The sequence below is a fragment of the Phyllobates terribilis genome, unplaced genomic scaffold (genome assembly GCF_046119375.1).
Source record: "Phyllobates terribilis strain yellow unplaced genomic scaffold, ASM4611937v1 Scaffold_7__3_contigs__length_470593459, whole genome shotgun sequence".
Lineage (NCBI taxonomy): Eukaryota > Metazoa > Chordata > Amphibia > Anura > Dendrobatidae > Phyllobates > Phyllobates terribilis.
Window position 1 is genome coordinate 10,381,739 of NW_027362767.1, and position 13,994 is coordinate 10,395,732.

The window sequence follows — 13,994 nt, forward strand, 5'->3', positions numbered from 1 at the left end:
AGTATGATGGCCCCCACAGCTCCCCTCACACATAGTATGATGGCCCCCACACATAGTATGATGGCCCTCACAGCACCCCCACACATTGTATGATGGCCCTCACAGCTCCCCCACACATAGTATGATGGCCCCCACAGCTCCCCTCACACATAGTATGATGACCCCCACAGCTCCCCTCACACATAGTATGATGGCCCCCACAGCTCCCCTCACACATAGTATGATGGCCCCCACAGCTCCCCTCACACATAGTATGATGGCCCTCACAGCTCCCCCACTCATAGTATGATGGCCCTCACAGCTCCCCCACGCATAGTATGATGGCCCTCACAGCTCCCCCACTCATAGTATGATGGCCCTCACAGCTCCCCCACACATAGTATGATGGCCCTCACAGCTATCCCACGCATAGTATGATGGCCCTCACAGCTCCCTCCACATAGTATTATGGCCCTCACAGCTCCCCTGCGCATAATATGATGATCTACACAGCTCCCCCACACACATAGTATGATGGCCCCCACAGCTCCCCCACACATAGTATGATGGCCCTCACAGCTACCCCACTCATAGTATGATGGCCCTCACAGCTCCCCCACTCATAGTATGATGGCCCTCACAGCTCCCCCACGCATAGTATGATGGCCCTCACAGCTCCCCCACTCATAGTATGATGGCCCTCACAGCTACCCCACGCATAGTATGATGGCCCTCACAGCTACCCCACTCATAGTATGATGGCCCTCACAGCTCCCCCACGCATAGTATGATGGCCCTCACAGCTCCCCCACTCATAGTATGATGGCCCTCACAGCTCTCCCACACATAGTATGATGGCCCTCACAGCTACCCCACGCATAGTATGATGGCCCTCTCACATCTCCCTCCACATAGTATTATGGCCCTCACAGCTCCCCCGCACATAATATGATGATCTACACAGCTCCTTCACACACATAGTATGATGGCCCCCACAGCTCCCCCACACATAGTATGATGGCCCTCACAGCTACCCCACTCATAGTATGATGGCCCTCACAGCTCCCCCACTCATAGTATGATGGCCCTCACAGCTACCCCACGCATAGTATGATGGCCCTCACAGCTCCCTCCACATAGTATTATGGCCCTCACAGCTCCCCCGCACATAATATGATGATCTACACAGCTCCTTCACACACATAGTATGATGGCCCCCACAGCTCCCCCACACATAGTATGATGGCCCTCACAGCTACCCCACTCATAGTATGATGGCCCTCACAGCTCCCCCACACATAGTATGATGGCCCCCACAGCTCCCCCACACATAGTATGATGGCCCTCACAGCTACCCCACTCATAGTATGATAGCCCTCACAGCTCCCCCACACATAGTATGATGGCCCTCACAGCTCCCCCACACATAGTATGATGGCCCTCACAGCTACCCCACTCATAGTATGATGGCCCTCACAGCTCCCCCACACATAGTATGATGGCCCTCACAGCTCCCCCACGCATAGTATGATGGCCCTCACAGCTCCCCCACGCATAGTATGATGGCCCTCACAGCTCCCCCACGCATAGTATGATGGCCCTCACAGCTCCCCGTCCACATAGTATGATGGCCCTCACAGCTGCCCCACTCATAGTATGATGGCCCTCACAGCTCCCCCACTCATAGTATGATGGCCCTCACAGCTCTCCCACGCATAGTATGATGGCCCTCACAGCTCTCCCACACATAGTATGATGGCCCTCACAGCTCTCCCACACATAGTATGATGGCCCTCACAGCTCCCCCACTCATAGTATGATGGCCCTCACAGCTCCCCCACTCATAGTATGATGGCCCTCACAGCTCCCCCACGCATAGTATGATGGCCCTCACAGCTCCCCCACTCATAGTATGATGGCCCTCACAGCTACCCCACGCATAGTATGATGGCCCTCACAGCTACCCCACTCATAGTATGATGGCCCTCACAGCTCCCCCACGCATAGTATGATGGCCCTCACAGCTCCCCCACTCATAGTATGATGGCCCTCACAGCTCTCCCACACATAGTATGATGGCCCTCACAGCTACCCCACGCATAGTATGATGGCCCTCTCACATCTCCCTCCACATAGTATTATGGCCCTCACAGCTCCCCCGCACATAATATGATGATCTACACAGCTCCTTCACACACATAGTATGATGGCCCCCACAGCTCCCCCACACATAGTATGATGGCCCCCACAGCTCCCCCACACATAGTATGATGGCCCTCACAGCTCCCCCACTCATAGTATGATGGCCCTCACAGCTCCCCCACTCATAGTATGATGGCCCTCACAGCTACCCCACGCATAGTATGATGGCCCTCACAGCTCCCTCCACATAGTATTATGGCCCTCACAGCTCCCCCACACATAGTATGATGGCCCTCACAGCTCCCCCACGCATAGTATGATGGCCCTCACAGCTCCCCCGCACATAATATGATGATCTACACAGCTCCTTCACACACATAGTATGATGGCCCCCACAGCTCCCCCACACATAGTATGATGGCCCTCACAGCTACCCCACTCATAGTATGATGGCCCTCACAGCTCCCCCACACATAGTATGATGGCCCCCACAGCTCCCCCACACATAGTATGATGGCCCTCACAGCTACCCCACTCATAGTATGATAGCCCTCACAGCTCCCCCACACATAGTATGATGGCCCTCACAGCTCCCCCACACATAGTATGATGGCCCTCACAGCTACCCCACTCATAGTATGATGGCCCTCACAGCTCCCCCACACATAGTATGATGGCCCTCACAGCTCCCCCACACATAGTATGATGGCCCTCACAGCTCCCCCACGCATAGTATGATGGCCCTCACAGCTCCCCCACGCATAGTATGATGGCCCTCACAGCTACCCCACTCATAGTATGATGGCCCTCACAGCTCCCCCACTCATAGTATGATGGCCCTCACAGCTCTCCCACTCATAGTATGATGGCCCTCACAGCTCCCCGTACACATAGTATGATGGCCCTCACAGCTCCCCCACACATAGTATGATGGCCCTGACAGCTCTCCCACACATAGTATGATGGCCCTCACAGCTCTCCCACACATAATATGATGGCCCCCACAGCTCCCTCCAGATAGTATGATGGCCCCCACAGCTCCCCTCACACATTGTATGATGGCCCCCACAGCTCCCCTCACACATAGTATGATGCCCCACAAGTATTGACTGACAATATAAAAAATTCTTACTTCGCCCCATTCCCCTGCTTTGCTCTGTGGCGTATACTGAGGCCCCTTACGGTAGGCACGATCTCAGGACATTGTGCTTTCTGTGCTGAGACCCTGCTGTTACTCCACAATATATGCCTCCTGGAGAAGTCCGTACACCAGGGGAGGGGGCTGGCTGCATGGTGTGGGGTGCTGCTGTTTCCGTCCCGTTATTTGGCTTGGAGCGGACAGGGGCAGTCAGGGGCTGGATGTGGCCTCCAGTGCCCGCAGACCTGCTGTACACCATGCAGATGGTATAGTTCTGAGAAGACCTTGCCTTGATGTCTACAGCAGCCAGTTCTACATCTGCTTCCATTTTTGTAACAGCTGTAGAAACACTAATGCTGCACCGAGATTGGTTCTTACAAGAGCAGTTTTAGGCCAGATGTTGGGGTTTGCACTGCTGGACATCTGGGCTTTATACTAGGAGCATTGCGGGGGCTGTGTTATCACGGTGGGCAGTAATGGCGCGGTGTTCAGGTGTCTGTATCTGCAATGCTTTTACCTGATTATTTCCTCCCGACCCCATGTTCCCCCCTTCATGTTGCAGCATTAGGAGCCGTCTGTTCAGATTGTGCACAATAAACGCAATGTGACTTCACAAGGTGACACTAAGCACCAGCGACTGGAGCGGAGCATGAAAATCTCTCTTCAGAAATAACATCTTAATTACAAGGCTTGTCTCCGGAAAGATCCACAAACAGCAGCATAATCAGCAGCCCCGCCGTGGCCCCTCTACACAGGTCAAGAGCGATTAAATTGCTTCTTAGCGTTGGCTTTTTATTGGCACGTTACACATTTCTGTGCAGATAAAGAACACTTTCAGCAGGTTTGCGGGTCGCTGACTGATTCTTCCTGACACCCCCCTGTTGTCTCCAGGATGAGGAGATGTTGTTAGATGAAGCGCAGGTCGGGTTGTCGGGTTTTTCTGCCGCATGTTCATTGTCTCTGCTCATGATTGGGGCGTCCTACAATTTCTATCTCCCACCATTGTGATGAGTGATAGACAGCGCGGACCACGAGACATAACCCCGGTATAGACTTCAGGAAGGGGAAAAACCGAGTCTTACTGGTGGAAAGACGTGGAGGTCAGGATCACTAATGGCTGCTCCTTATACCGCACGCTCGTTCAGTCCACGCACACACGTACACAGCTCTTCTGCACGCTCGGCACTGCTACACATCTATACATACATGACCTGAAAGGTCCTTCAGTTCGTTGGACGTGCAGGTCCTTGCAGCTTCATCTCCTGCCCTGCACAGATCCGATGGATCAGTGTCGGGCAGGAGGAGACCGCCGCTGTTCAGTGATCAGGAAGGACATGGTGTCGGCGTTCTTCTTGATGGTATGATGCTGCCTCCAGACTAGAAGACGCACACACATAGCCGTGAGGTTTTAGTGCATATTCTCGCCCAGAAGTTCAGGCTATTTTCTGCCTAGATTTGCTTTAGTCTGGTGTCTGCGGGCAGACCCTGATTACCTGAGTAGAGGCTGGAGTTCGCTCCTGGGGGTCGCCATTACGTAGCTGGAGCTGTCCGGATGGCTAGATGCTGCGCCTCTGCCGCCCTCCGATCCACAGAAGCGGCTGTGCTCCACTCGCATCAGGGACCCCGGAGTGGTCGACTCCGGAGGGAAGATTAACCACCCAGCCTTCTCTACTATAAACTGCTGGTGTGCATTGTGACGTGTGGCTGCACATCGTGTCCCGGCTGCTGGAAGGAATCGGGTCTTCTGCAGAGGTGACTTTCATGGCTCCGGCAGAGCTGATAATCTGCAGAGCCTCGGTTCTTCTAGATCACCGCTGCATAAATACTGGGGATGACACGTTATCAGTTGTGTGTTCTTAGCCCGTGTTTAGGACACAGTGTCCGCTCTCGTCTCCTGCCCGCTCACCAGTGATGGATGCCGCTGAGCGGTGCGGGAGGAGGTTGAGGTGCTGTGGATTAGTGTTATTATATGAAGGATCTCCCATTGTGGTCCTGGAGGACAGCTGAAGGGAAGTGTGACGAGAACGAATGCGCTGTGGGATCACCGAGCACCATGCAGGATGCTGGCGATTTCTATGGTAATGACTGGCTGCAGCACAAGAGACACCTTGGAAATAATCCTGAGCATTCTACCGAGAGTGGCTAGAAGATATGTACCGGTCAGCGTTTGCATACACCTGTTTGTGCAGTGGTTTTCCTTGTTCTTAATGGAATGTGCACATTGTAGATTCAGACTGAAGGCGGCAAAGTCACGAATGTGCACATATGGAAAAAGCAGTAAAGAAACAGAAGCCAGAATGCGTTCGTTAAACCTTACGTTCCTCAGAGTCCCCCCTGTTACTCTGATGACGGCGTTGCCCCCCTCCGCAGCTTCATCAGGTCACCGCCTAGTATGGCGTACAATCAGCAGGTCGCCTCGTCAAGAGATGGTTTGTGATTTGCAGAGGCAGGATTGATGGTTCCATGCGGTGCCGGGTACTGATGGTGTAGATCAATTTGCAGCACCCAGTCCAGCGGCCACGTCTGTGATATGTGGCTGCCAGACGGGGGCCCAGTGGTCAACCTCCTACCGGACTACATATTCTGCTCTTCTTTTGCTTAACCCCCCTGAGGCGAAATCACATGTAGATAACGCCGGGCCAGCTAATCAAGAGGCGCTGGGGATGCCCTCAAGTAGGACGTGGTCCGCTAGGCTCCAGTTTGGCTGCCACAGATGATGTGGCCAAAGCACTGCTGAGTGATGAGACCAAGAAGGAGATGAATGGGGGCTGCATCCACATGGCCCCCCAATCGCTGACCTCAAGCCAACTGACATGGTTGTAGATGAGATGGACGGTGACTGAACTGAAACCAGCCAAGTGCTCTGCGCCTCTGGGAAATTGGAGAGATTGTCATGAGGGGTGTAAAGCTGTTATTCTAGTAAATTGGGGGTACTTCAAGGTATAAAACACATTCTAGTTTGCTTCACATCTTTCTTTACTCCTTGTTTTTCGTGGTTTTGGTGCCCTCAGTCTGAATCTACAATGTGCACATTAAATCATTGCATGAACAGGGGTGTATGTATATGGGAGTTAGATATAGTTTGTATATACTTTATTAGAGTACTCTACAGAAGTTTTATACAGAAGTGGAAGAAATGCTGCATACTGCAAAAACTTCATACACAGAAGGGTTAATGGTCTATTATCAATGAACAAAATGCAAAGTAACTGAAGAAAAGCAAAACGTAAATCCCATCAGAATCTGGTGACCACCCGTCACCTCCATCATCAGTATCTGGTGACCGCCCGTCGCCTCCATCATCAGTATCTGGTGACCGCTCATCGCCTCCATCATCAGTATCGGGTGACCGCCCGTCACCTCCATCATCAGTATCGGGTGACCGCCCGTCGCCTCCATCATCAGTATCTGGTGACCGCCCGTCACCTCCATCATCCGTATCTGGTGACCGCCCGTCGCCTCCATCATCAGTATCTGGTGACCGCCTGTCGCCTCCATCATCAGTATCTGGTGACCGTCCGTCGCCTCCATCATCAGTATCTGGTGACCGCCCGTCACCTCCATCATCAGTATCTGGTGACCACCCGTCCCCTCCATCATCAGTATCTGGTGACCGCCCGTCGCCTCCATCATCAGTATCTGGTGACCGCCCGTCGCCTCCATCATCAGTATCTGGTGACCGCCCGTCACCTCCATCATTAGTATCGGGTGACCGCCCGTCGCCTCCATCATCAGTATCTGGTGACCACCCGTCACCTCCATCATCAGTATCTGGTGACCACCCGTCACCTCCATCATCAGTATCTGGTGACCACCCGTCGCCTCCATCATCAGTATCGGGTGACCGCCCGTCACCTCCATCATCAGTATCGGGTGACCGCCCGTCGCCTCCATCATCAGTATCTGGTGACCGCCCGTCGCCTCCATCATCAGTATCTGGTGACCGCCCATCGCCTCCATCATCAGTATCTGGTGACCGCCCGTCACCTCCATCACTTCTTCACGACACTTGTGCACCGGTTATGGAGGATCTCAGCAGGGGGTAGTATCCGACGTCTTGGAGACGTGACCCCAGATCTGGTGTGTCTGAGGCTTGTGCTTTTTGCCGCTCTTTTGCACGGTGCTGTACATAATGGGTTACATCCATCGTACTGCACTCCACGGTAAGAGACATATCTGCTGTCACACCTCCTGCACGCGGTCTCCGTTTCCCTGGAGCACGAGCCCTGTATCGGTGCACGGGTCCTGGTGTGATGGTTGCTGATATTGGGGCTGGTTTATCGGTCACTATTGAGGCTTGCAGATGATTGTTTATCCCCATGTGACTGCCCTCGGTGTTGGCTCTCATGCAGCCTTTAATGAGTGCTGCCCGTGCTCGCTGAGAGTTATAGCTAATCAGCCTCCTTCGTGTATTCTCCATTTAAAAAAAAAAAAAACGAAGAGGATAAAACTTAATGAAGGAGTGAATGGTGAAAGAGCGCATTAAAGAAGACGTAAGTCAGCGCTGGCAGAACACAAATCAGCGAGTGACACAAGGACTTTGCCAGACCTGGGAGCTGCAGATTTATCTCGCACTTTCAGGAGGGCGACTGCTCGCAGTGAGCATTAAAATGAGGGATGGCTCCTTCTGCCAGCACCCCGGACACATCATAGTCCCTAATAAAGCAGCCACTTCCCTCGCTGTCCCTGCTATGTAGCTCTACCCACTGCAGCACATGTAACTCTGCTCATGTGGTGCTCCCATGCCTCGCCCCTGTACTTCGCTCCCGTGCCCCTCCCCTGTACCCCGTGCCCCACCCTTGTACCTCGTTCCCTTTCCCTGCTCCTGTGCTCCGCCCCTGTACCCTGCTCCTGTGCCCCATTCCCCGCTCCTCTGCCTCGCCCCTGTACCCCGCTCCTGTGCCCCGCCCTTGTACCTCGCTCCCGTGCCCTGCTCCTATGCCCCGTTCCCTGCTCCTGTGCCCCGCCCTTGTACCTCGCCCCTGTACCCCGCTCCTGTGCCTCTTTCCCCGCTCCTGTGCCTCGCCCTTGTACCTTGCTCCCGTGCCCTGCTCCTATGCCCCGTTCCCTGCTCCTGTGCCCCGCCCTTGTACCTCGCCCCTGTACCCCGCTCCTGTGCCCCTTTCCCTGCTCCTGTGCCTCGCCCTTGTACCTTGCTCCCGTGCCCCGCTTCTGTGCCTCGCCCTTGTACCTCGCTCCCGTTCCCCGCTCCTGGGCCTCGCCCTTGTACCCTCGCCCTTGTACCTCGCTCCCGTTCCCCGCTCCTGTGCCTCGCCCTTGTACCTCACTCCCGTTCCCCGCTCCTGTGCCTCGCCCTTGTACCTCGTTCCCGTTCCCTACCCTTGTACCTCGTTCCCGTTCCCCGCTTCTGTGCCCTGCCCTTGTATCTCTCTCCCGTTTCCCGCTCCTGTGCCTCGTCTTGTATCTCGCTCCCGTTCCCCGCTCCTGTGCCCCACCCTTGTACCTTTCTCCTGTGCCCCGCCCTTGTACCTCGCCCCTATTCCCCGTTCCCCGCTCCTGTGCCCCGCCCTTGTACCTCGCTCCCGTGCCCCGCTCCTGTGCCCCGTTCCCCGCTCCTGTGCCCCGCCCTTGTACCTCGTTCCCGTTCCCCGCTCCTGTGCCCCGTCCTTGTACCTCGTTCCTGTTCTCCCCTCCTGTGCCCCCCTTGTATCTCGCTCCCGTTCCCCGCTCCTGTGCCTCGCCCTTGTACCTCGCTCCCGTTCCCCACTCCTGTGCCTCGCCCTTGTACCTCGTTCCCGTTCCCCGCTCCTGTGCCTCGCCCTTGTATCTCGCTCCCGTTCCCTGCCCTTGTACCTCGCTCCCGTTCCCTGCTCCTGTGCCTCGCCCTTGTACCTCGTTCCCGTTCCCTGCCCTTGTACCTCGCTGCCGTTCCCTGCTCCTGTGCCTCGCCCTTGTACCTCGATCCCGTTCCCTGCCCTTGTACCTCGCTCCCGTTCCCTGCTCCTGTGCCTCGCCCTTGTACCTCGCTCCCGTTCCCTGCTCCTGTGCCTCGCCCTTGTACCTCGATCCTGTTCCCTGCCCTTGTACCTCACTCCCGTTCCCTGCCCCTGTGCCTCGCCCTTGTACCTCGATCCCGTTCCCTGCCCTTGTACCTCGCTCCCGTTCCCTGCTCCTGTGCCTCGCCCTTGTACCTCGTTCCCGTTCCCTGCCCTTGTACCTTGCTCCCGTTCCCTGCTCCTGTGCCTCGCCCTTGTACCTCGTTCCCGTTCCCTGCCCTTGTACCTCGTTCCCGTTCCCCGCTCCTGTGCCTCGCCCTTGTATCTCGCTCCCGTTCCCCACTCCTGTGCCTCGCCTTGTATCTCGCCCCCGTTCCCCGCTCCTGTGCCTCGCTCTTGTACCTCGTTCCCGTTCCCCGCTCCTGTGCCTCGCCCTTGTATCTCGCTCCCGTTCCCCACTCCTGTGCCTCGCCTTGTATCTCGCCCCCGTTCCCCGCTCCTGTGCCTCGCTCTTGTACCTCGTTCCCGTTCCCCGCTCCTGTGCCTCGCTCTTGTACATCGTTCCCGTTCCCCGCTCCTGTGCCCCGCCCTTGTACCTCGTTCCTGTTCCTCGCTTCCGTGCCCCGTCCCTGTGCCCCGTTCCCCTCCTTTGTACCTCGCTCCTGTGCCCCGCCCTTGTACCGCGTTCCTGTGCCCCGCCCTTGTACCTCGCTCCTGTGCCCCGCCCTTGTACCGCGTTCCTGTGCCCCGTTCCCCGCTCCTGTGCCCTGCTCCTTGTCTCGGCATTTTGCTCCTTGGTGCTCACTATGATGTGGTGGAGACGACCCGTGGACGTGGCGTTCTGTGCCAGATGTGGTGTTATAGAATGTTCCTTCTTACAGAAGATACTCGGACGATGGGATCTATCAATACAGCATGAATTCAGAACGTAGATGATGTATTTCTATTTAACACCAATCTGCCTTGAATTTCTAAGTCCTGACTGGTGAGGTGCAAACAACTGATTTTCTGATCTCCATGTTGCCCCCTCTCCATGTGCCCCCCTCCACTCCTCCATGTGCTCCTCCCCACTCCTCCATGTGTCCCCCCTCTCCACGTGGCCCCCCCTCTCCATGTGACCCCCCTCCCTTCATGTGGCCCCCCCCTCTCCATGTGACCCCCCCCCTCCCTCTTCATGTGGCCCCTCGCTGAGATATTCTTCTGGGGAATGCGCACTAATCACCGCCAAGCCGTGTACTGCCATGTATTGCCATACTGCCGGGCCGTGTACTGCCGTGTACTGCCGGGCCGTGTACTGTCGGGCCGTGTACTGCCGGGCCGTGTACTGCCGGGCCGTGTACTGCCGGGCCGTGTACTGCCGGGCCGTGTACTGCCGTGTAATGCCGGGCCGTGTACTGCCGGGCCGTGTACTGCCGTGTACTGCCGGGCCGTGTACTGCCATGTAATGCCGGGCCGTGTAATGCCGGGCCGTGTAATGCCGGGCCGTGTACTGCCGGGCCGTGTACTGCCGGGCCGTGTACTGCCGGGCCGTGTACTGCCGTGCCGTGTACTGCCGGGCCGTGTACTGCCGGGCCGTGTACTGCCGGGCCGTGTACTGCCGGGCCGTGTACTGCCGGGCCGTGTACTGCCGTGTACTGCCGGGCCGTGTACTGCCATGTAATGCCGGGCCGTGTAATGCCAGGCCGTGTACTGCCGGGCCGTGTACTGCCGGGCCGTGTACTGCCGGGCCGTGTACTGCCGGGCCGTGTACTGCCGGGCCGTGTACTGCCGTGCCGTGTAAAGCCGTGCCGTGTAAAGCCGTGCCGTGTAAAGCCGGGCCGTGTAAAGCCGGGCCGTGTAAAGCCGGGCCGTGTAAAGCCGGGCCGTGTAATGCCGGGCCGTGTAATGCCGGGCCGTGTGCTGCCGGGCCGTGTGCTGCCGGGCCGTGTGCTGCCGGGCCGTGTACTGCCGGGCCCTGTACTGCCGGGCCCTGTACTGCTGGGCCGTGTACTGCCGGGCCGTGTACTGCCGTGTACTGCCGGGCCGTGTACTGCCGTGTACTGCCGGGCCCTGTACTGCTGGGCCCTGTACTGCTGGGCCGTGTACTGCCGGGCCGTGTACTGCCGTGTACTGCCGGGCCGTGTACTGCCGTGTACTGCCGGGCCGTGTACTGCCGGGCCCTGTACTGCCGGGCCGTGTATATTGAGAGGCGCTTTCTTCCTATTACAAGGAATGACTAGAGTGGTAATTGCAGCAGCTCTTGTAAAAGCATTTGTGTAAGCGATTACCTTCAGGGTGACTGTCCTACAAGAGCGCGCACTTCAGCTCTGCTTAGACGGAGGACTCGGGGGGCAGGGGGGAATCCAGCGCTTTACTGCGCCGTGTGCCGACTGTAAACCGCGGCCGTCCCCCCAGCAGCTCCTGCACGAGGTGTTACACGAGGCACCAGATAGACCCCCTGGTGGACTAAGAGGTTTATCGGGGTGGAACAGAGACAGTAATCAACGAGAAAAATACATGTGAGAAAACGTCAGTAAATGCTCTGATGGTCGGAATGATTAATAATTCTGAAATAAAGAATTAGGAGGGTAAATCTGGTGAGAAATGGTCGCCAGGTACCAGGGCAGGCGATCTGCGGCTGAGAAGCAGCACCATGGTGAATGTTAGTGCATCCCGATGACTGGTCTGATCTTCCAGTAAAGTCCGCGGTGAGGGTCGGCCGTCTGATCTTCCAGTAAAGTCCGCGGTGAGGGTCGGCCGTCTGATCTTCCAGTAAAGTCCGCGGTGAGGATCGGCCGTCTGATCTTCCAGTAAAGTCCGCGGTGAGGGTCGGCCGTCTAATCTTCCAGTAAAGTCCGCGGTGAGGGTCGGCCGTTTGATCTTCCAGTAAATTCCGCGGTGAGGGTTGGCCGTTTGATCTTCCAGTAAAGTCCGCGGTGAGGGTCGGCCGTCTGATCTTCCAGTAAAGTCCGCGGTGAGGGTCGGCCGTCTGATCTTCCAGTATAGTCCGCGGTGAGGGTCGGCCGTCTGATCTTCCAGTAAAGTCCGCGGTGAGGGTCGGCCGTCTGATCTTCCAGTATAGTCCGCGGTGAGGGTCGGCCGTCTGATCTTCCAGTAAAGTCCGCGGTGAGGGTCGGCCGTCTGATCTTCCAGTATAGTCCGCGGTGAGGGTCGGCCGTTTGATCTTCCAGTAAATTCCGCGGTGAGGGTTGGCCGTTTGATCTTCCAGTAAAGTCCGCGGTGAGGGTCGGCCGTCTGATCTTCCAGTAAAGTCCGCGGTGAGGGTCGGCCGTCTGATCTTCCAGTATAGTCCGCGGTGAGGGTCGGCCGTCTGATCTTCCAGTAAAGTCCGCGGTGAGGGTCGGCCGTCTGATCTTCCAGTATAGTCCGCGGTGAGGGTCGGCCGTCTGATCTTCCAGTAAAGTCCGCGGTGAGGGTCGGCCGTCTGATCTTCCAGTATAGTCCGCGGTGAGGGTCGGCCGTCTGATCTTCCAGTAAAGTCCGCGGTGAGGGTCGGCCTGTGGCTTCTGCGCTGCCGGTCAGAGGAGTGTGGATCCCTGGTGACTGCTCCCGCCTGCGCTCCACCATTAATCTTTCCAGGGGCGTCTTTGGTTGCAGAGGACGGTGGTCTCCAGGTTATCTAACACTTCAGGTCTTTTCTTCTTCACAGCCAACGGATGACATTGTGTCGTCAGCAGAATGTTCTATCGGCAGCGATGATGAAGATGCGGCAGAATGTGAAACTGGCACAGGTACGTCAGGTCAGTGTACTTTCTGCTTGCTAATTCTCGTAAGTCTGAGTTACTACTTACATGTGAACAGCAGCCTGCGGTATTCTGCAGCTGCCGATGATATAGATCAGTATCTCTATAAACTCCCATCCCATAAAGAGGAGACCCTGCTTGTGGGATGGTGACGGAGCCTTACTCTGTAGACCTGGTTTATCTGCTCACATGGGGGATTATCCAGCCAGATTGAATCTTCCTCCATTTGTGCCTGAATGTTGTGGGGGCCGCTCTTCATGGACACGGCGGAAACCATCCCTCTTCTACAAGCTGAAATCCAGAGTCGAAAATGCTGGATCCTGTGTTTAGGAAAGATTTCATCTTTTTTTTTTCTTTTTTTTCTTCTTACTAAAAAAAAAAACCACAAAGCCCACATTGCGTCTCTTTAGCACACAGCCGGTGCTAGTGCTGATAGTGCTGGTAGAACGCTTTGTCCTGCTCCTTCCTTGCTGCTCATTACGCGTTGCCAGCCTCTCTGCCTCCGATGCCCCAAATCTGCCCATAGCCCTCACTGAGCTCCTGTCACCGCAGCAGTGAACCCTTCATGTGTGACCAGTGAAGAACAGGGTGATACCCAGAAGGGTTGTCAGAGGGCCGTGTGCAAGGGTGAGGCCTGACCACTCAATTTATTCCATCATACATACCAAACAGAGACCAGGCATTAATGGGACACTAAAGGCAAATCTGCATGCCCTCCCAAGGAGGAGGATAGCTGTGTAACCTGGAGCATGGAAAACCGCATACAGGAAAGACCCCCACTGCACTGATCTGTCTGCAGCGCCCCCAATGGACAGATTGTGAGGAGATGGAGCCAGTGTTCTCAGCAATTTCTGCAGACTGATAAATGTAGGCAGCGCTTCCCTCATTCTCCGTCCTTTCATGTTTTGGATCTAAAATCAGTGTAAAAGATATGCTAAAAATGCCCCTGAATCCGTCACTATCGGCCATGAGGTAGAGAACCCCGGTCCCTCCTCTGAGGAGCCTGCAGGCGTCGGGTCCACGGCCACCATCTGT

At 56.2% G+C, this 13,994-nt stretch overlaps 1 protein-coding gene across 2 annotated transcripts in view; it reads left to right on the top strand.

Moving 5' to 3' along the window:
• Nucleotides 1–13,994, top strand: part of NRXN3 (neurexin 3) — a 124,249-nt gene that overhangs the window by 82,084 nt on the left and 28,171 nt on the right. Inside the window, exon 7 of one of the 2 annotated variants that reach the window (XM_073638145.1) lies at nucleotides 12,866–12,956. In XM_073638145.1, coding sequence (XP_073494246.1) covers nucleotides 12,866–12,956 — 91 coding nt within the window. The remainder of the gene's footprint in view (nucleotides 1–12,865; nucleotides 12,957–13,994) is intronic. The other variant, XM_073638146.1, reaches the window with a different exon arrangement.